The sequence below is a fragment of the Blennius ocellaris genome (genome assembly GCF_963422515.1).
Source record: "Blennius ocellaris genome assembly, chromosome: 3".
Lineage (NCBI taxonomy): Eukaryota > Metazoa > Chordata > Actinopteri > Blenniiformes > Blenniidae > Blennius > Blennius ocellaris.
Genome location: NC_137652.1, coordinates 23,080,290 through 23,102,884, shown reverse-complemented (window position 1 = coordinate 23,102,884; position 22,595 = coordinate 23,080,290). Strand labels below are relative to the sequence as shown.

Genomic DNA, 22,595 nt, shown 5'->3' with positions numbered 1-22,595 from the left:
AGAAGGATGAACCGGCAGACAGCTGCTGTCCTGTCTGTTCTGTTTGTATTTTGAACAGTGTACATACCAACAAATAAAGAAACAAAAAGGTGTGGTTTGAGAACCAGATGCAGAGCTGGTCACAAGACAGACAAGTCTAACAAGACGGCTCTATTTGCTGAAACAGCATGAGAGGTAAGTCTGCTTCCTACGGAGCCTTCCAATTTGAACCTTTAAACAGCTCAGCTCCGCCACACATGCAAACTTTGATCAGCTTGATTACGTTATGGATGAGGAAAACAATTAAATGTGGACTTTAATCCTGCAACACACACACACTTCTGCACCGGAAGAGAAAGAGTATTGAAAATGTGTACTGAAATACAACTACTGTTGTATAAGTTTAATTGAAAGGGAGTAATGCATTTGTAATGTGCTACTTCTACTAGAATAATGAAATAACATTAACTGTGCAATGTACTGTAATTTCAAGTGGGAAAAAAAGTACTTGGAATTTAAGTACAGTTTAGTGCAGTGTTGATATATTGAAGTTTGAAAACACTGCTTAATAATGCGAGTAGGGAAACGGCAAAAAAACAGGAAAAACCCACTGGTGGAAAGAGACGTGAATACTGTGTTATATCAATACTACTTGAGTAGTGGACCCGTCTGGAAGCCCTCCCTTCCAGTATTTGTGAAGTGACCCCCCCACCCCCCCAACCGCCACGCCACCTCCCCACTCCCTCCCACCCTACCCCTCCCGGCTGCACAGTCCCAGCTGTCATGTCTGCTCTGCCCAGGTCTCTTCCTCACATTTCCTTCGCGCGGCTGAATTGGAACGGACTCCCCAGCCGGCCCTGCTGAGCTCCAGTGTGTAGAATCATGTCTGCGCCGGTGAGGGTGCTGCACTGGCTCACGCTGCTGTCTGGCCTGGTGGAGGCTTTGTTCTTCGCCGGGATTTCCTTCGGCTGGGCCTCTCTGGTGTTTGTGCTCAAAGAAGAGGGATACTTCGCAGGACACTGTGTGAACAACACAGCTGAGGCAACAGAGGAGCTCAGCATACACACAGGTGAACCTCCCAGTTGGGACGACTAATACCGGCACGAATACTACTGATACCAACACTAATACCAGTAATACTAACACCAATACTACTAATACTTCTTGGCCCTGGGGAGAGCGTGATCCACTCAGCTGAGCCCACCCTCTCAAACCTGCAGGACGTTGACGGCAAACAATGTAGGTTAAAGGTCAAGAAGATTCTGAGTCAGTTGGACCCACAGGCTGTTCTGTCTGCTGCTGCCAGAGCGGCGTTACTGCTGCCTGAAGGCAAACCTAGAGAGGAGGTGGAACTTCTTCCCTCAGGCTATGCTACTGATGCCACAAACACTACGGATATTAACACTAAACATACTAAAACTACTAAAACTAACACTAACACTGCCAAAATTCACACTAAAACTATTGATACTGTGTGATACTGAAACAACACTGTCATTAATACTAAAACAACCAGTACTCACGCTGCTCATCCCGATACAGTTAACGCTATCAAAGCTATCGCTCGTGATAAAAATGACGAGTATTGTTAAAGCGGAAACAAATGTAACTAAGAACACTGCAACTACTATTATCACAATACCAATAAATGTTGTTGTTAATGATTCCAGAAGTCACGGTGGTTGTTAACAGCAGTTTGCCTCGGAGTGTTTCTGTCTTGCAGACATTCATCCTGTGTTTGATCTCGTCATAACAGACTGCATTGATCAGGATGAGCACTTGTCTCAGGTCATGTCTGTTGCTTGTATCTGCAACACGGTGACTCGCTTCCCCATTGGTTACTTATTTGATCGCTGTGGAACGACGGTGATGAGACTGATTGCCACGTGAGTATTGGAATACTGCACCACTCGAGCTCTGCCTGTGATTAAAATACACTTTAGTATCGCAGTTACTTTTGTAGCTACTGAAAAAAAGTAACTATTGCCTTTGGTTGGTCTCAGACGGTTACAGCCGTTTTAGGAATGTTATTGTTATGTTGATTGACACATGAGCTGAACTGTTCAAGTTACACCAGTAAGCAAACATTCTCTTTATAATGGATGTGAGTGGAGGAAGATGCTCTGTAATCTGAATGTCAGCTGCAGTTACATCAACAAGAAGATGTACTATAATCGAGATGGTAGTTGAAATTACATCAGGAGGAAGATTCTCCATAATCTGGATGTTAGTGCAGAAAGAAGCTCTATAATCTGGATGTCAGTGGAGGACGATTCTCACAGGATTCATGTTTATCTCCCATTCTGACACCAAAAATGCCAGAGAATTTCCCTTCAAATCCATGTTTCTGGCCTGAGTGCAGAAACGACCTGGGTTATTATTTATCTGTGTCAGTGTTTGTCTGTTCTTCACCAATCAGACAACTCGAAATGTGGCACTACTCGTTGTTAAGACCTTGTGCCCCCTGTCTTCCTGTAGATCCTTATACATCACTGGCACGCTGTTGATCACACTGTCCAGTGTTGGTATGTTCTTCTTGAAAGTGGGAGTTTTTGTTTTTTTTTCTTTCCATTCAGCACATTGCAGTTCTACAGCAGATATGCATCAGAAACGGCGCCCTTGTCTGTCGTCGCTTCTCACTGTGCTTTGTCTGTCGCAGAAACCTCCATGCTGCTCTACCCTGCTATGTCGTGTTTAATCATCTCTGGATCAATCCTTTATGTCACCAACGTTCAGGTTCGTTTTTACTGGGCTCTTTCATTTTTAATTAACGGGAAATGAACTGGGCGACGCAACCACAAGGGTTCTTTCGTGCCTGAGTTTGCTGCAGATTATAGATTTGACAATGGGGGGGGGAACAAATATATTAACAAATTAAAAGGTTAACAAGGAAATCATGGTGGAGTTGTTAGGCGTCCTACCTCATCTTGACAAGACCTTTCTGAGACGAGTTTTCATGTTTAAAATGTGCAAGAATTGGTTTTCTATCGACGTCTTCTTCACAAAATCCAAATATGGGTTTACTGGGTTATAATTGGTGGCAACAACTCTGAGCACACTGCTCTGGTGGAGTCTGACTCCGTGTATTTAGGGTTGACATGTGATTTTCGGGCTTTTTTTTAATCCTACATTAGTGAAATGCCCTGATTTTCAGTGCTTGTGTTCAGATAAGGAAGCAACGAATCCAATGCATCAATGTAAAAAAAAAACAACCCCACAAACAAACTTGTGTGACAGTTCGATTTCGTCACACTCAGTAGTTTCACTTTTTAATCTTTAACTAGCAGTTGATAGGCTGACCCCATTTGAGTAGCTAATCTTTCATTCGTCTTAAGGTTGGAAATCTTTTTGACTCCTTCCGGTCCACCATAATCACCATCTACACTGGCGCGTTCGACTCCTCGGCCCTCGTCTTTCTCATCGTAAAGGTGATGTGTGAACAAGTTGAACAAGTTTCAAGGTTTTTCTTCTTGTAAATTTTCAATTTTTGGTTGTTTTGTCTTCCTGCCTACAGCTGCTGCATGAAAGAGGGGTGCCTCTTTATTCTTTGTTCTTGTCCCTCGCTTTTAACGGCGTATTCCTCGTCCTGCGCACCTTCCTACTGATGCCCAGACGACACATCCCGTACCCGCTGCCGGAAAAATACACATATGGGTCAGGAGAAAAATGTCATTGGCCCGATCTGAGCTCGAGCCATGCTTGTTTTGACTCACCTGCTCTGCTCTGGTAGGGTAAAGTGTCCCGGCCGGAATCGGGGGACGGACAAAACGAACGAAAAGAGGGATGAAGAACAAGAAGATCAGGAGAAACATAAAAAAGAGGAAAATGAAGAGGCGGGAATATCTTCGCTGCATTTAATGCCATCGCCAAAGAACAATTCCAAGGAAAAAGAAGGTGCGGGGAATGTTTGATGGTTTAACCGGTTCACAGTACTCCACTACGTTCTAATTTGACCTGAAGGGTGACGTTGCAAAGAATTATTGGGTAATTATTGCTGCATAATCACTATATATAAGAACATTTTCCAAATTAATAACCAAATCAGGGATGGCAATGCCAAAAGCAAGCAAGACCCGACCCAATGGTGCCAAACAGAAAGAAAACAACAGTGGTCCTAATGCAGATGTTTGAGGAACTCCCATGTTTGACAACACAGGAATCGGGGTAGAAATACAGTGATCACCTGTTAGTTAAATCTAATAAACCAAACCGATGTTGAGTCTGTAGCATGATCATTAATCATCACTGTAAGTGTTGTTTCTGTTAGCATTAGCATCAACAAGACTGTTCAACTAAACTTTTTTCTTTTTTTTTTTTTTAAATCTCTGTTCCTCTCTCGTTCTCTGTAGCTGCTTTCCAGAGCTGTGTTTTGTCCTGGCTCTTCTTGTGGCATCTGGTCTGGGTGGTGATCACCATCTTCTGTCACTACATCTTCTTCTCCACCCTCAACCCCACACTCACCCGGTTGGCTGATAATGACCAAACACTTGGTGAGGTGTAAAATTATGGAAGTCTGTGAGTGTCTTTCACTCATTTATATATTACTGGCATAACAACTGTGAGGTGATTTATTTACCCGTCGAGGTTAAATGCACAAACCAGCCTGGGTATAAACCGTGAAAATCTAAAAACAACCAGTAATATAAAATCTATAGCAGCTTCACTAGAAAAAGGGTCTGGTTATGCAGCACTCTGAGAAATAATAGAGCACGATTGTTGAGAGTTTAAAAGAAGGATTTTAAATGATATTCCAGATTTAACAAGAAGCCAATGGAGAGAAGCTCATATAGGAGTGAATTGATCTCTTATGTCAGTTCTTGTTCAGTATTTATCACTGCAGCATTTTGAATCAGTTGAAGATTGTTTAAGCAGTTATTGGGACAAACCGATGATAGAGAGTTACAATAGTCTACGCTGGAGGTAAAAAAAAAAAAATGCTTGCAGTAGTTTTTCAGTGTCACTCTGACTCAACATGAAATGAGAAACAGGTTGAAACAAATTAGAAACATATTAACTCGACATGTTTGGAAATAGTACACTGGTGAAAAAAAGGCAGTCCTGCAGATTTGTTTAATGTTGCAGTTGAAAGTTGAATCTTGGTCCAAAACAACTCCCAGGTTACTCACAGTGATATTGGAGGTCAAGGTAATACCACCTCGTGTTACTATACATTTAGATCATTTCTCTCTCAGATGTTTTGGGCCAAATATAATAACTTCTGTTTGATCTGAGGCCACAAGAAGATCATTAGTAACTTTGACCAGAGTGTCTCAGTGCTATGATAAATCTAAAACCTGACTGGAAAGACTTAAATTCCAGGATTTTGGGAAGAAAAAAAAATAGGGGGGGGGGGGGGGGTGTCTCTTGTTCAAACATCAAGGTCAAGGGTGGGCTTTTAAAGAAGAGGTTTAACAACAGAAATCTTTCAGTACATAGACTTTTACTAAAGATAGTTTGATCTGGCATTGATCTGCTAATCAGAAGTAAAATGCCTTGGAGCAGTCGAAGAGCTTTACAGGATGGAGGCTGTGTCACTGTAAATCAGGAAACTTAGTCATAGATCTGTGGCAGCTATTTCCCAAGTAGTTACAAAGGTTGTTATTAAAGAACCTCAATACATACGACATCCTTTAAAAAGTATATCAGCAGTGAACGGAAAGTGATGAGGGATTTCATTCAGCACCTTCACTCTGCGGCTTCACCACAAACCAACCTTTTCCCCTTGTGCCCTCCAGTGAGCCACTACACCAACGCGTTCGCCTTCACTCAGTTGTGTTCCCTGCTGTTCGCTCCTTTAAACGGCCTCATCATGGACAGACACAAGCACAAGAGTCTTGATCCAGGTCAGTCCAGACTCTTCAGGGCTCTGAACCGACTTCACCGTGACGCCGCCTCCATCCACCGTGTGTTTCTCTTTCTATCCGTCAGGGGAGAGCAAACGGGAGGCAGACCTCCGCTCGTCCTGCCTCGCCCTCTTCCTGACCTCCCTGCAGTGCTTCCTGTTCTGCTTGTGCTTCACCTGTCCCATCCTGCCTCTGCAGTACCTCACCTTCATCCTGCAGGTGGTCTGCAGCGGCTTCTTCTACGGGGGCCACCAGTCCTTCGTCAGCATCGCGTACGTTCATCTCTTTCTAAACCACGAGTGAGAGTGACGCCTTGCTCACATCTTGGAGGTTTTTGTTAACGGAAAGCACAAAGGACACCAACAACAACGCCTTCATTACCACAAACAGACAAAAAAAAAAAAGGAAAAAAAAGGAATCATAATTGCACATTTTTCATTACAAATACTAGAATGTTACGAACAGACTGAAAGTTATCAGTCTAAAGCCAGTGTTGGAATGTTTGTCGATTACAATGTCTTTTCCTATTTTTTTTTTTCATAAATTTTGTAGATACATTGGTAAATATAATACAATACAAAAAGTATAGTAGATACATTGGGTAATATAATACAATACAAAAAGCATAAAAGTATAGGTGCATGTGCAGCGCTCCTCCCACCTTGCCTAAACCTAATAATACCTAATAATCTGCCAAAATTTAAGTTACATGTTTCTAATATATGTGAATTTAAGTGTTATTTGAGTTAAAGGGTAACTGAAATGTTTTTCAGATTTCATCTTTAGAAAGAAGAATAAATATGCTTTCGAAAGGTATATAACATTCCCAGATAAAAGTCCGAATTCCGACCCTTTTAATTGACTTTACATGATGCAGCAGACGACGGTATATTTGCGGGCCATAAATGTGAGCCGCCTGAGCTAGACCGGATATGACGTACGAGGGGTTATATGTCCCAGCCAAAACAACATCAGCTGATTGAAGAATGGAGGGGTTTGGCGATACAGAAGCACCTAGGAGCGATGTTAGCGAAGATTTAAGTGACGTATCGTTGGTTTTGGACGAAGATGAAGGAGAGGAATCATCGGAGGAAGAATTAGAAGAAAATCAAGGCGTTCAACCATACATGTTTGAGCCGTGAGTACATATTGTGTGTGACCGGGTATTTACCCGTGAGTACATATTGTGCGTGACCGGGTATTTACCCGTGTGCACATATTGTGCGTGACCGGGTATTTACCCGTGTGCACATATTGTGCGTGACCGGGTATTTACCCGTGTGCACATATTGTGTGTGACCGGGTATTTACCCTTGTGTCAGAGTGGGTGTTTTGCAAAGTTTATTGGTCTATTTGTCTTAAGTTTTAGCAGGTTTTAAAAAGACTTACTGAAAGTTGGGTTTAAAAATCCGTTAAAAAGCCGTTTAAAAATGGTGGGGACAGAACCAGGTTTCAGGATACGTTTCCTCTTCACATCAAAACCAAGTGACTCTCGGATTGCGGGTGCTGTTTCGTAACAGTCATCCGTGAAATGTTGACTGCAGAGATAGGAGGCCTCTGTTGGTGTCCAGTTGGAGCGAGTGCGCTGCACTTGTTTTGTCCATAATCTCCTCAAAGTTTCATCTTTTGGGAATTTATGGACACTTACAGACGGACTGGGCATTTGGGAACACCCAGCCGCAACACAACGCTTAGGCATGACTCTAAAAAACTGCTAAATAACGCGATAATGCAGAGCACATGTAAACAAGACACTACGATCAGCTGTTGTGGGCGGAAGTAAATAACTCCTCATACGTCACAGCGCAAAACTACGGCAAGTTGGGAAAACTAGGTCAGATTCACAGGGCGGGAGATTTAAAGGCATTTTTAGACGTTCGGCGCTCAAGAGCAAGATAGTGGTGTGATTGTCATTGGTGTGTCATATATCATTCGAAAGGGGGAAAAATAATGCTAAATACTGGTGTATTTTAATAGAATTATTTCAGAGACCCTTTAATAACTCAAATCTTTACTGAAAAATAAAAATAAAAATACAAAATTAGAAGAATTTTCTTATTTAGGGTCTACATTGATCCCAGCTGCTTCATCATGTTGCTCTGTTTGATCAAAATATTTAATATATAATATACTGTCAAAAGCATACCGTTTATACTTTCATATATATGTGATCTTCTCTAATGGGATGCCCACAACCAACTGTTTTGTCCACTGTGTTATAGTTGGTCTCTGAATGTTTCCAAACCAATGCGATAGTTCTTTTTGTGTGAATCAAGCTGAGAGCTAATCTATGTTTGGTCATATTTACATGACTATTAGCATACAAAACATACACAGACCAGGATTTCTAACAAGCGATGAACACTTGATATACATCACATGAACATGTAATGAAACTAAAAATACTCAAATACATACAATTACACAAGAACGCACAACTAACTTTAATGATTTCACTCTGGGCATTGTTTAGGACATAGCTGTGTAAATGCGAAACCTTTTTCAAACAAAAACTAAAAAGTGATGTGGGTTTCCAGGTGAAACGTTACAGGTTCCCAGTTTGTATCAACATGGAGTGCTGAGTGGGAGATTATGTTGTATTTTTGCGAATCAACTTCGACGTCAAAACACTTTTCTGAGCGTGTCCCTCTTCTTTCCTCCCCTTGCAGCTTCCCCATGCCTCACTTTGGGAAGATGTCGGGAATAGCGATGTCGGCATCAGCCGTGGCTCTGTTCCTCCAGTTCCCAATCCTGCATTTCATCCAGCAACACCTCCACGGAGATTCACTCTACGTGAGCGCAGAGTCTGTGATATGATAGTGTCGCATCGCATTTTGGTCTCACAACAACCTCCGTGTCATGTCTTCCGCTCTCTCAGGTGAAGGTGGGCGTCACTTTGGCGTCCCTGCTCACGTTCATCCACCCGCTGCACGTCCACCTCCACTGCCGGAAGCTGACCGCTCAGAGGAAGGCTGGACACGACGTGCACGAGCAAATCCTGACGAGTAGTCACACGAACCGCAAATGTTGAAGGAGGATTTCGTCCAAATCTGCACCGGGATCCAGTTCGATGTCACTTTGTTATTAATGGTATTGTCTTTGTTTCGTTGACTAAACGTCCGATGGACACGCGTAGTTACTGGTCCCCAGAGAAGCACAGTGCATTGAAGAAGGTCCTACAGCAGCACACCTAAGAAAGCAGTCCCACTGTGACCTGAGCCAAGTATAAACTTATGCAACATTCAATCCAAACTACAGTTACCTCCAGGGAGAGTGAGGGATGATCAAGGACGTGTACTGTCAATCACTGACACTTTTTGTAGTCTGTGCTAGTTATAATGTGTAACTTTGGGGTAAATATTGTTGATGTGTTCTGGAACTGTTGTGAGAGTGACACTAAGTTCCAAGGTTAACAGAGGGTTGAGATTAAAGCTTGTAGGAGAAGAAAAGCATAGACTGTGTCTCTTCTTCTGAGTGAACCTGCAGTCTGAAACCTGTATTTAAGGATGATTGCACTGTGTCCGTGAACCTCAGCAAATGAAATCAGAGCTCCTGTTTGTCTGATGCTGTTCACTCCACCATCACATTTTACACCTTCATCCTGGTTGTTGGGGTTTGCATTCAATAAAACTGGAATGACAGTTATTGTCTCATTGCGCAGTTATTGCCATTACTACACAGGAGGAGCAGGAGTGAACTGCTGCAGACACAGAAACAGAAATTCCAGACTGTCCATTTGCCGTTCGCTTGAAGAAAACAAAAGATGAACATAACATGGTTTTCCTCAAGCGACTGGCCATCTGTCTGCGGGTTTCTTTTGTTGGTTTGGTGGCATGTTCCCCCTCCCTCCCTGTGCCTTCCACTTCTTGTGATCTTTGTCTTCTACATGCACAACCTGCGACCTGTGTCTATTGACTTCCACCAAGTGTCCAAATAATGCAACAACTGTGGAAGTGGACATCAGAGGTCAGCACGGACATACCTATGGACAGACAACAAAGTTAAAATTGCGAGTACGGGTGACTCTTAACTATAGAAACTCAAAAGTCACAGGAGAATACGGAGAGAGAGTCGACTGCAGAAAGCCAATTTACCACAGTTCATGCGAAGCAGCAGAGTTTTCACAGTCTAAAAGGAGATCGAGCCGCATTAACATGCATATATGAACTTATTAGAATTAAAGTAATTCTTTGATCGAGTCTTTGTTCGGGACCTCAGCTTCCAAAATCAAGAGATTTGTGATGAATCCGACATTGAGCTCCAAAGTAGATCTGAGCCTTTTGGCTCAGAGGAAGTCGCTCCTGCAGCAGGTGATAAAGACAAGAGAAATGACCCCTCAAGAACGTATTCAATATTTATAAAAGATTTAGAAATTATTTTTTTACAGTGACATTCAAGGCTGAAGGAGGGTGTGTATCGGAGTTCACGGACAAACCAAACAGGTATTCGCTCATTTGGGTGTTCCTCGTTTCACTGCAAAACGAAACCAATGCTTTGACAATGAATGCATTTCTTTCATTGTAACTCATGACATATCTACATACGGGTTGTTCGGGCGAGAAGCCACACACTAAGTCTTGCTGGGTGGCATCATGGGCCAACTGGTATTTGCTGTGACATTTTACCAATACAAAGATAAAGCCTGTCTAATAACATTCCTCCCATGTTATGTGAAGTCTACGTGTATGAGAGTTTGAATCTGGTTTTGTGAGTTTTACTTGGACTCTGACCAAAAGATGGTCTATTCATGTGTGTTTGTCTTCCATAGACTTTGAATATAAGTTGGCACAAAGCTTTTGTCTGTTAAATCTTGATTGTTTTTGTTGCATAGGCATGATCTTTGTAAACCACAAAACTGATTTTAGATCGCTTGGGATCTACGAAAAACATGAAAACAAACAACGTTGACATTTTATAACTTCCTTAGAGAACGAAAGAACTCCACTTTACTGATAGCAAATTCTGTGGATTCTTCATCTTTATCAAAATATTATAGTAAAAAACAAGTAGTGAAAGACATGCCCATTCTCCACGTCAAAAAATCTAAATAAATCCTAAAGTTTGGAAAACACTGGACCCGGGACTGAAAATACTGTTTGTGGATTTAAGGATTCATTTGAATCCATGGTTATTCTGACTGTTTGGACAAAGAGGAAATAAACATTCTCCTGAATTTCACTTACAAATATACTTGAACAGTCCTGATTATTGCTGGATATTTGGGTTTCTATTTTTTGTGGTTTCTTTTAAAGCCGAAAGATCCCACGTCTTCGTGTGTTTCTGTGAATCACGTTTGTCTTATTGATCGACGTTTTCTCTGCCGCAGCTTGCAAAAAAACAAGCTGAGCTCTTGTAAACAAAACAATACATTTTTGGTGTTTAATAACAAAAAAACACGCTGAAAGGTGATTAATTCACTTAAATTGTCAGTCGGTTAATGAAATGGGATCAGTTTTCCAACTGTTCCCAACCTGGTTTGTCGGGGCCTCCCCGGGTCCGGGGGGGCCGCCGGGTGCCGGAGTGGTGGCGTCTGGCCCTGATGGCCTTGGGCCCCGGGGTGGTACCGCGGGCCCCCCCACAACAGTTCCAACCACACACACACGCACACGAACACACACTTCCACTCCTCATCGATGAGATTTGCTGCTGATTTTTCTTATTTTCTGCTATTGTTCTTTCAATTATCAAAATCATGTTATTCTTTGTTTTGTTTTGTTTTGTTTTTGCTTTTGTGATCATTGTTGTTGTTTTGCTTTTTTTTTTTTTTTTTTTTTTTTTCTACCTGCTAATTTATACTCTTGCTAGAAAATCATGTTACTGTCTGGATAGAACTGCTCAGGTTGGTTTAATCTAGAAAATCATGTTACTGTCTAGATAGTACTGCTCAGGCTGGTTTAATCTCATAACAGTTGGAAAATATTTGGATCAGTGTGATTACTGTAAAAAAAATACATATGTATAGCACTAACAAGGGTATTGTATGTATCTCCCCACCAAGTCTATCTCTCTGTCTTTCCTCTTCTCTCCTCTATCCTCTCACCCCAACCTGTCAGAAGAATGCCGTCACCTCTGAGTCTGGTTTCTGCGAAGGCTTCTGTTGGGGGGAGTTTTTCCTTTCCACAGTCGCAAATAAACCTGCTTGCTCATGTGGATATGTTGGGCTTTTCTATTTTCTCTGTTAAAAGCACCGAGGAATGACTGTGTTGTATTTAAAAATGTTTTTTTTATTTAAAAAAAAAAAAAGTTTCCAACTGAAATATTATTCTTTGTAAGGCTTTGATTTCTTGACATTATTGCATTAACGACGCAATAAAATCATTGGTGTATATTAGTCTGACTGTTGGTATGTCTTTTAGCAAGATTATGTCAAAACTACTGCACAGATTTTGTCAACATTTTCACCACAGATAGATATCTGTGATATACATAGCGTCCAGGTCAACCTTTGGCGGACGTCAAAAATCTCTGATTACTCTTGTTTAAGTGTATAATGTTTCACTCTTTTTTGTGCTATAATCAAGTGTATTTTCATCAAAATGAGAAAAGTGTGTTTTGGATTTAGACGCTTTTACAACCAATATAACTGTGTATTAGTGATTTGGATATTTTTTTGAAACTGTGATTATCACTCCTCAAATCCGAAAGGCTTCTTGTAAAAGTCACCCTTTACAGGAAATCATGCCTCTATCGTTTCTGCACAAACAAAACTGGAATTGAACCAAGTGGCCGAGCCAGATTCTCCTCAAGATACAACCAATCTACAGATATCTGGTGAGTCACGATGAAGGCATGGCTCTCAATACAATGAGGCGTAGATATAAAACGTAGCACCACGCAGTATGTGGCAGGCTTCGCTCAAGGTGTTTCTTGATATCCTCGACTCAACTCCACATCATCTGCAACTCAAGGTAACAACATGTATTCTTAGTGCAATTCGTAATGTTTTGGGTTATTTTGTAATTTATGAATGAATGCTTGCTTGTAGAATGTCTATTGCTTTGAAGTGTATCAGTCTGTGTGAGTGGCTGCTCAACCTCAATTCTGAGAAATAGTTTTCTCACAAGCTTAAAAAAAGTATCCAATGAAATGTAATTTATATTTGATTTTTCATGATATGTAAACTTGCATGTTCTCCCTGTGCATGGGTTCTTCGGTGACTCTAAATAGCCTTTAGATGTGAATTTGCGGGTATTTAAAGTCATTTGTCAGGCAATATATTTTATAAAAAGAAAATGATTTAATAATCGTGCTCTAATTTCCAGAATTATTTAACAAAGCAAATAGTAAATTGTCATTACCGCAATGTGTCCAGATCTTTTAGTATTAAAAAAAATTAAATAGAAAAATAAAAAATAAAGCCCATTAACCTATTTGAAAATATAAATAACAAACTTTTTTTTTTTTTATGTTTGTTTTAGAAGAGTCTTCTGAGCTAAATATAATAAATACAATGGGGCTTATTTGAACTGGTTCAACTGGGAGTACTTGAAGGTTGGATGAGGAGAGGAGGTGGCTGCACACGTTGGTGGATGTTTTCCTGCTACATGAAGTATCTGATTGCTGCTTTTGGCGGTGCTGCTATGCAGCTATGCTGTTTAGAATTTGCTCTCGAAGCAGATATGTTTGTTGACACGCCAGTTTGGTCTGACAGAGATATTTGTAGTTTCTGTTGTTGATTCAGGCAGGGACGGTATAGCAACGGCAAGATTTAGGTGTGCTCCTGCTCTCTCAAATTAAATGTCAAAGTGAACAATATGATTGGAATGCAATCTTTAGAATTCAAATCATGCCATCCAAATTCAGTTTATTTGTTTATTTTATTTCAATGTTGCTTCGGGTGAATCCTTCCTTGGTTATAGAAGATGGCTGGAATAAGATGGTGACAACAGCATCATGACACATAAACTGTGTTGTTTTTCTTCAAATAAATGACTGACATCGGCCTTTTGCCTTCTTTTCTTCAGGTGATTGAAAACTTTTTTTTTTTCTAAAGACATCCATGATGGAAAGCGACGGGGAAACCGTGACTGAAGGCCTGATCAAATACATTTGGCAAACGCAAAATTCCACCAACACACAGCTCTTCTCGGTTCTGGCTCTGCTGAATGCTTATGTTCCCGGCTCAACCCTGCCGATGCAAATGTGCCAACAGATCCTCGGACCACCTGATCCCATCCACGGAGGACCCCCGTTTGAAGAAAGAATGGAACCTTTTACCAACTTTATCAGTACTTCTCAGAGTCTACCAAACACACCTGGTCAAGTGTCCATGGGCAACCAGGAGATAGCGCAAGAAGTTGTGGAGTCACTGGACAAGTTCGGTATTAACAGAAGCGCCACAGCCAAGCAACTCCTGCTCTTTATTTGTGAAGGTGAGCCACAACCAGGCACGGTGAACATGGTCAAGGACTTACTAATAAAGAGAGAGATGGCAGAGGAAGGCAAGGAGAAGTTTTCCAGGTTGATCAGTGACATACTGAAGCATGAGAAACATCAGCATGCTGTGTCTGTTTTGAAAACAGCATCAGAAAAATTCAGGCACGTTGCTATATATCCGCAAACAATCGCTCGTCTGCTCTACATTGTAGTAATGGACTATGAAACGGCAGCAAAATGGGCAGAGACAGCCATCGAAAGAGATCCATGCAACTCTTATGTGGCCGACACTCTCGGGCAGGTTTATAAGAACCGCTTGAGAAATTATCTGAAATGCCAGACATCCCAGGGAAGCACAGTACAAGAGTATGCATATGAATCCTTGAGGGCCTTCAAAGCTGTTGAGGAAAAAGCTATGAAAGAAGAGGACCCACAGAATGTGGATCCTGATGGTTCTGTCAGGACGTCAGCTTCATTCAACAACAGAGGCCATTTTGGTTTCATTCAAGTGGCAAAGATAGTTTTCCAGACGCTTCGTACAACTCCCTTCACAACAAAGCTGAGAGAAGAAGTGGAAGACAAGTTCGAGTTTTTCGAGTGGTATCTCACCTACTCCATGCCTGACATGAAAACGTTGGAGCCGTCTTACTTCTGGAAGGACATCGCGTGTTGCTATGACGAGTACACAGGAAAGGCGGCAGCCAGTTCCACCAGCTTCCCCGGGATCTTGGATTTTCTGAACCATGACCTCTTCCTGCGCAGGAGAAGAGGAGAAGAAGTTCAGAGAACAACTGCTGAACTTGAAGGTATTGAAGATGATTTGAAAAACGCACATCAGGAAAATCGTGATGATGTCGTCACGGCCATTCGGTACATCCTTTCAAACGTCATCTTGAGCAACAGGAGGCACGATGCCCCTCAGCTTGCACGGTTGACACGGCTACAAGCAATAATTCGCCGATTCTTCAACAGACAACCGACACAACCGCCACAGCCAGAGTTTTACCTTCTGGCTCTGATGTTGTATTGGCCGGAGGAGCAGCTTCAAGAGGCGCAACAAGAGGCTGATGATGAAGTGGGAGGACAGGCTGCAGAGGACGAGTCAAATGACAAGGACACGGATGAGGATCAAGAAACAGAACAAGAAGCTCCTCTGCCTCCTGGCCTGCAGCAGCAAGTCAGATCCATGAAGAATGCATTTGAGGGCACATATGCCAAATACCTCCGCGGCCGCTACCTTGTCCCTCTGTTTTTCCTGGGGAAGGGCCGTGGATTGAGCAAATGGATTCACAAATCAAGACTGGATGCAATTGTGGAGGAAGAGATTGACTCGAAGTTGGCAGAACAAGATGAGAGAACGAAGACAGAGATGATCAACGACATGTGGTGTGAAGGGGAGGTGTGGCAAATCCAGAAAATCAGAGAGCTCCTTCATCCGGTCCAAGTGGACTCACACCAGTTTGCTGCGATACCAGAGAAGTCAAATGTGCAAGAAGTTTCTGTTCGAGTGGGAGGGCAGGAACTTCAGGCCAAAATAGATGTTGAGTCACTTCAGACATCCGAGCTGTTCTATCTCTACTTCACCATTGAGGGTCCGGTCGTCATCGGTGTTTCAACCCCAGATGATGATGAACAGTGACTGGAAGCAGAAATGCATCAACACGACGACTTAATTCACTGCACAATGCAGCCAAACTGAGCTGCTGATTATTGATTTTGGGGGAGAAAATTGGATGGAACCATATAAAACCATTAATTTTAACAACAACGGGGAAATGTAACTTTTAAGGGGTTGAATTAAGTGTATATAAATATCCGATCTGATCAAGGTGGATGGTGTCATCAACCATGTTGTTTAAAATTCAGAGTTAGCATTTTTCATCTTTTTCAACAAGCTTGATGACAGTTTTATTATAATCTTTTATCGAAGTATGATCTTTAAAATTGGTGACGATATAGCAAAAAAATTCTGTTGCTCTGTTGTAGGTTTTTTTTTAAATTCCATTTGCACTTTTTGATGTATTCATGGAAACATATATGTTATTCTATTTAAACACTCTGTACTGGGGTCATTAAAGAGATTGGAATATGTTATGATTTGCTGTTTTGAGAATGCATTTTACATTTACATTTTACTGCACACAAAATCCAAACTGGGGTTTGCTGCCCTCTACAGTTGTGTTATAACTGTCCTGTGCGCAGTCTATATCAGAATATATGTAAAAAACTTATTGAGAAGAGCTGTTTCAAGTAAACGCATCATTTTTGGTAAATCGTTCACACGGCACGGCATCTAAAGCCTTTTTTTTTTTTAACATGGGTTCCAGAGTGGGGGAGATAGATATACACACACTTGCAGAACACGATGATGTCATTGCTTCCCCCCCACCCATTGTCCGCCAAGTCGCCTAATAACCACAACAATCATGGACTACATGCTCCAGTTGCAGAAGCTTGTGATATTAGTATGAGAAGCAAGATCTTAGAACTATATAACTCAGAATTAGATAAAGTCTATGAGTAGGAGTCAACTTCTACATTTCTATGATCTCTGTGTCTTTTTGGAATTTGCAATCTCTGTGTCTTTTTGTAAAATGGTTGTAATTACCATCTATCCTGAGACCTCGCCGCGATGTCGTCGAAGCCTATAATTGGAAAGTGGAACTCTCCTGCTTTACAGACACAGGATACTTTATATCAGGATATAATTCTTTACCCTGAAAATATTACTTTTGTTACATGAAGTTTACCTCTCTTCTGTAAGAATGAAACAAGCCCATTTCCATTGAGCTGCTGGTCCTTTAGCACCTACTACTGGTCTCCTTCCAGATATTATACTTAAAGAAGGACATGTGTCCTACATATTGTGGTGTGCGCCCTGAGTGGGAGGTTCTCCCAAACAGAATGGAGTGGGTGTGTCGGTGACATAGGGTGGTGTGTTGGTGGTGGGGAGGTGCTATAAGGCGAAGTGCGGCGACACAGAGGTGTTTGGTTTGACAGGTGAACTGTCATTGCTGTTGGAGGAAATAAAGAAAAGCGACTCGACTCCTTCGTCCGTCTCCTCTTTCTCCGCCTCCACAATATACAGTTAATTTAATTTGACTTCATCCTGTATTAAGAGGAAACACCAACATAATTAAGTGTTCAATATTTTCAATATTGCTAAAACTGTAAAAAAAAAAAAAAAAAAAAAAAATCCATTCAGCTGTTGTTGCTGTGGGCAACTAGTCATGGCCAAATGAAGCTTCATGAACAACTGTCTATATTTTTTGAAGCCACCAGATGGCGTCTCTGTTCAACAAATGTTTGAAAGCACACGTCATTGTCAGTCTTTCAGCCTCAAACCAAGGGTGCCATCTGGTGGAGTCATAAAGCTTCATTTGGCCATCACCAGTGGCAACCACTCCTGGGCTATACCCATATATTGTGCTCTGAGAAGGACAACTGTACTACATACACAGGTCATAATATTCGACTTCATCCTGTGTTAAGAGGGAATGACAACATCATTACATGTTCAATAGTTTTGTTTTATTTTTTCATAAATCTGCAAGGGAGGAAAAGAAGATGCCAACCACATATTAGTTTTGGGATCAGGTTGTTGTTTTGCAGTCAGTATGATATTCAGACAAAATGATTGTGTCTGAATATTCCGATATTAATATTACAATAGTATAAGAGTCGTACTTTGAAATGATGTGTATTCTTTGTTGATACTTTGAAAACCCTTCTGTATATGTTCATGAGAAGATGGGTAAAAATTCAGACAACTCATATATCCTCAAACCCTCACACATTCTCGATATCTGTGATATTCTAGAACTATCACATACCACAGATCTCCAGCTGAGAATATATTTAAGAACCCTGAGACATTCTAGAACTCAGACACATTCACACATTCTGGAACTCGCACATATTCAACTTCCAATCTGGACTCTGGAACACACATATTGTAGGAGTTATTCCAGAAAAATCTGACATTAAGAAAGTCAGACACGTTCTAAAACCTTGACACATTCTACAACTTGCACCTTTGAGACATATTTAAAATTGCATAAGCTTTCTAGACTTCAGCCTAATTGCATAACACGCATTCCAGAACTCTTACTGATTATAGAGTTCCATTTCGTTCCTCCTGCATTCTGTAACCTAGTTCTTCATTGCGAGTTTGGAAGAAAACAAGGAGAAATGTACGAGTTATGAAATATGGTAACTTGCCCAATAAAGGGTTAAATTCCAAGTTATTGCCCCTACTTTTCTTCCCCCCAGGTGCAGTAAGGCATGCAGGTCAGAATCTATACATGTCAGCCCTTAAACATTCCTGACTAATGACATTTCGCTGCTGGCTGTGAACTTTTAAATGTCACCCAATCGTTTTCTCTCTGAACTAAATGTCTTTAACTGCACCTGCAGCAGCAGGTCCCGACACCCGTAAGTAGGTCATATCAGACGCCGCTGGCGTGACGTCTTAACTGTGACTTGGAAAGGTCAAAGGTCAAAGGAATCAGAGAACTTTAAGTTGAACAAACAAGTTGATTTGATTGTTGTTAAATCAACAGACATCCGCCGGATCAACATCGTCCTGTCACGGAAAAATGCACTTTTCATTCAAAAAGTATTCAGACATGTTCGAACAGTGGATGTAAGAAAAACAAAGTGATCCCAAATCTGTCACAGTCCGGATTAATTCTGATGTTTCAGCTACGGACGTTTCTCTGGAACATTTTAACTTCAGAATTAGCCCTCATCCATCCACACAAACAAGTACTTCATAATAGTTACTATTACTGCTACATAGTAGATTTTAGATGTTCTCGCTCTGTGTGTGTCTTTAGAATGAGTTTGAATTGTGTTTTTTTTAGGAAATTTAACGCCGAGTAAATTAATCATAACCAAAGTTCGCAATCAAAGCAGCTTGCCACAGCCAATTTCTGCTTGTAATACTATTTTGTACCAGCAGATAGCGCAGCGAGTCACTCCATCAGTTGTCCTACATTCAGTCCGAGGACAGAAGAAGAAGCAGCTTCTGAAGCTTGGAGGAACATAGAGTCACTGCTGCCACCGAATGCACAAATGTGGTAATACATACGGCATTTTCTGGACTATAAGTCACTCTACTTTCAGTTGTTTGTCTGGATATGTGACTTACATTAAGAAGCAATACCATGTTGGACCACTAGATGTCACTTTATGACAACAGAAAGCTGCTAAAGTAGAGAAAAACTTCCATTACTGTTATATTGTACTGGGAGAGCAAGAAAAATGACTTCAAAAAGAAAACTCCATACAGCATAATTTAAAGTAGGCAATGATCAAATGCAAAGCAAAAACGTCAGCACAAAGAGTTCAGTTCAACTTTTACTGTGATGTTGAAACAAAGAAAGCTAATTGTGGGCTAGCATCTCAATGTTCCAAGTTGTGGAACAAATTCACAAAAAGTTGTGGAACAATCATTTGAAATTTATTGGAATATAAATAGTTGTTTAAACAAAAGTTCTACACATGAGTAAATTAACTTGTTAACCCGCTTCTTCATATTGAATGTTTAATTCCTGCTAGCATGCTGGTTCAAACTATATGATGCTAATGCTAACCGGGTAGGAATACAGATCCTCACTGCCAGAAACGATCGGCTGTGCTTCCGCTGTGCTTCTGCATGAAACGGTTCAGATGCAGCGTCTGAACTGAAAAAGAAAGGGGCCCGTCAACAGGACCCTGTGGAACACCACATATAATCTGAGCTGTGGCGGAATCACGGCCACCCACAGTGAAGTCGTAAAAACAGTGCTTGAATGTTTTCAGCAGCACATGAGCGGGGTGTGTTTGCAGATTCGGTCAAGCTTCAGTGAAGCTGTGAGAGTTGAGACACGTCAACACCAACCTGCATCTCAGACTGAATGCCTTCAACTATATTCCTCGAAATGTCTTTTTTAGACCCATGATCCTTTCAAACTCTCTGAACCTCAATCACACACTTTATTATGGTCATGCAACACTTTTACTTTCTTCATGGCCTTTTCATTTTTTGAGCCTGGGGCTGTTTTTCTCCTGTACGATCCAACAGGGTGCCTGAAGTAAAACCCCCTCCTCCTACTTGTTCTTTGTGTTGGGACTTGTCGGGCTGAAGCGATGAGTCAGACAAAGCCAATACATAAACTATCCCGGCTGGTGTGCATGGTACATACATGTTATTCCCTCTGCACCTGGACGGATTCACTGCCTCGCTTCTGGGATGAGCTGGAATAATTTCACTCACTTGGTCTAAAAGGTAAAACTAAAATTGCAGCTTCATGTCGAATCTGGCGCTGGAGGCATAGTTGCAGGGTTTTTTTGGTTTGGAGATAACGTTGGCTAATGTTTTTTTTAGGCTTCTAAAAAAAACATAACTACAAAAATCACACTTGGATTCAACTTTATTTACAAACTTATGCAGAAAAGCATTTGAGATTGAACCTACTGCTGCAGGTTTATTTGGTTTGTGGTTAATGGTTCACTTTTTAGATTAAAAAAAAAAGTCATAAATCGCAGTAATAACTTCAAAATTGCATTCAATTTCAAATTTATTCATGAAGCCATGCAGGAGGATTTAAGATTGATCCTTTGAGAGGAGAAAAAGCCAGAAAATGTTGAAATAAACAAAAATCTATCACTTATTAAGAACAAATGAAAGAAGATTGATGGAGGATTATTTAGTTTATGGTTTGTTTCAGTGTAAGGCTTTTGATGCTTGTACCCTCATTTGGCCACTTGTACTTCCACTTTATGTGATATCATGATGCGAAATCTACCTAAGTGGGAAAAAAATTACTTATTCTTGGACAAAAATACCAATGAAAGTACTTAGATATACTACTTAATTACTTTGTGGGAGTATTTGTGATTAGTTACTTGTATGCTTTATAATACCTGGGAGTAGATTACATTGTGTAAATAATATTGAAGTATGAGTAGCATTACAGATGTTCTAAATACAACTACCTAAAAAAAGTCAGTCTTGCAGTAATCTGAGTATTTGTAATCAGGTACTTACACTCATAATTCCAGAAAGATATCATATAGATTTGATTACTATGGTATGAGAATTTGGGATCAGTTACTTTTAAAAGCAATGAAGTTTGGATGCAAGTACAATTAACCAAAAACTCTTATTTTATTTCAGTAATGTGGGTATTTATAATGAGGTTATTTTCATTGCATTGACTTTTCAAAAGTAGCGAATTATATTACATTGAGTCACTGTAATTGACAGTAATCACCTTTAAGTAAGAGTAACTAACCATAATTAACTCTAATAACTGTTATTAACTGTAAATAACACTTGGAATTGTAAACACCTGTAAATACCTGTAAATATCTTAATTTCCTGTAATTAACTCTAATGACTTAATTGATAATGACTTTATTAACTGTCATTCATTGAAGCAGTTGTATGTGAGTAAAGCTCATTCAGCTTTTCATGTCAGTCCATAAGTAACTAAATACTCTGATTGCAATATACCGTAAATTATACACAACTATTAAATATCGGAACTTTTTTCAGAGAGGTAAACGAGATTAAAATATTGTACTTGAGTAGAGTTACTGTTACACATCTTAAATTGTACTCACAAATACAAATATTCATGCATGCTTTTCAACAACTAGTGTGAGTAACTTTCTAACCACATGAAATCACAAGCAGATTATAATTTGTCTAATATACTTTAGAATGATTACATTTTCTAATACTCAGAAAAGTACACAAAAATACTACTCTGTTGAAATAATGCAAGTACAACAGGAAGGATTACATGTTGAAAATGAGTAAAAATTTACTTTGAAAGTACTGCACCGTCTGCTGGTTCAAACTGATATCCAAGGTCTGTCCAGACTGGATAACTGGCTAGCTTGTTAGCTCTGTCTGCTACAATGTGATGATTCCTTTTAGGTCTTTTTTTCTTCTCTTTCTTTACCATAAATCTTACTCATCAAAACTTTAAAGTCACCACGTGATTGTGGCGGCCTTCAGTGGTGGGATATGACATGTTTGATGAAACACTTAATGCATTATGTTACCACTGTGTCACGTTATTGGCATCACATTACAGTGTCATGTTAGCGGTGCATCATGTTTGTGTTTTATATTGTTCCCGCTGTGGCATGTTAGTGCTCCATCATGTTAATGTTGCACCATGTTAGTGCTACATCATGTTAATGCTGAATCATGTCAGTTTTGTGTCATGTTAACACGACCATGTTAACGCTGATCATGTTAGTGCTGTGTCATGTTAATGCTGCATCTTGGTAGTGACGCATCATGTTAATGCTGATCGTGTTAAAGCTGTCGCGCTAACACTGATCATGTCAGTGGTGTGTCGTGTGTCATCGTCAAAGTGGCTGTTTGTGATGATACGT

General features: G+C 40.6%; 2 protein-coding genes across 3 annotated transcripts in view; both read left to right on the top strand.

Annotated features, from left to right (window-relative positions):
* The first annotated feature begins 131 nt into the window (after positions 1 to 131).
* On the top strand, positions 132 to 9,452 carry slc43a3a (solute carrier family 43 member 3a). Of its 2 annotated transcripts, XM_080494180.1 has the most exons (13): positions 132 to 174; positions 780 to 1,048; positions 1,736 to 1,865; positions 2,458 to 2,504; positions 2,639 to 2,715; positions 3,315 to 3,407; positions 3,494 to 3,633; positions 3,710 to 3,873; positions 4,329 to 4,469; positions 5,715 to 5,822; positions 5,908 to 6,094; positions 8,492 to 8,615; positions 8,701 to 9,452. In XM_080494180.1, exons 2-13 carry the CDS (start codon positions 862 to 864, stop codon positions 8,851 to 8,853), a joined length of 1,551 nt encoding a protein of 516 aa, XP_080350306.1. In that variant the 5' UTR covers positions 132 to 174; positions 780 to 861; the 3' UTR covers positions 8,854 to 9,452. The 2 variants fall into 2 exon arrangements, with proteins under 2 accessions (XP_080350306.1, XP_080350307.1); XM_080494181.1 differs by lacking the exon at positions 132 to 174 and having other exon boundaries at positions 763 to 1,048.
* A 5,362-nt stretch (positions 9,453 to 14,814) lies between these two features.
* The window catches only part of LOC308144852 (uncharacterized protein), a gene marked incomplete at both ends in the record, with an annotated part of 24,681 nt that continues 16,900 nt past the window's right edge, over positions 14,815 to 22,595 (top strand). The window contains one exon of the mRNA XM_080516097.1: positions 14,815 to 15,805. Coding sequence (XP_080372223.1) covers positions 14,815 to 15,805 — 991 coding nt within the window. The remainder of the gene's footprint in view (positions 15,806 to 22,595) is intronic.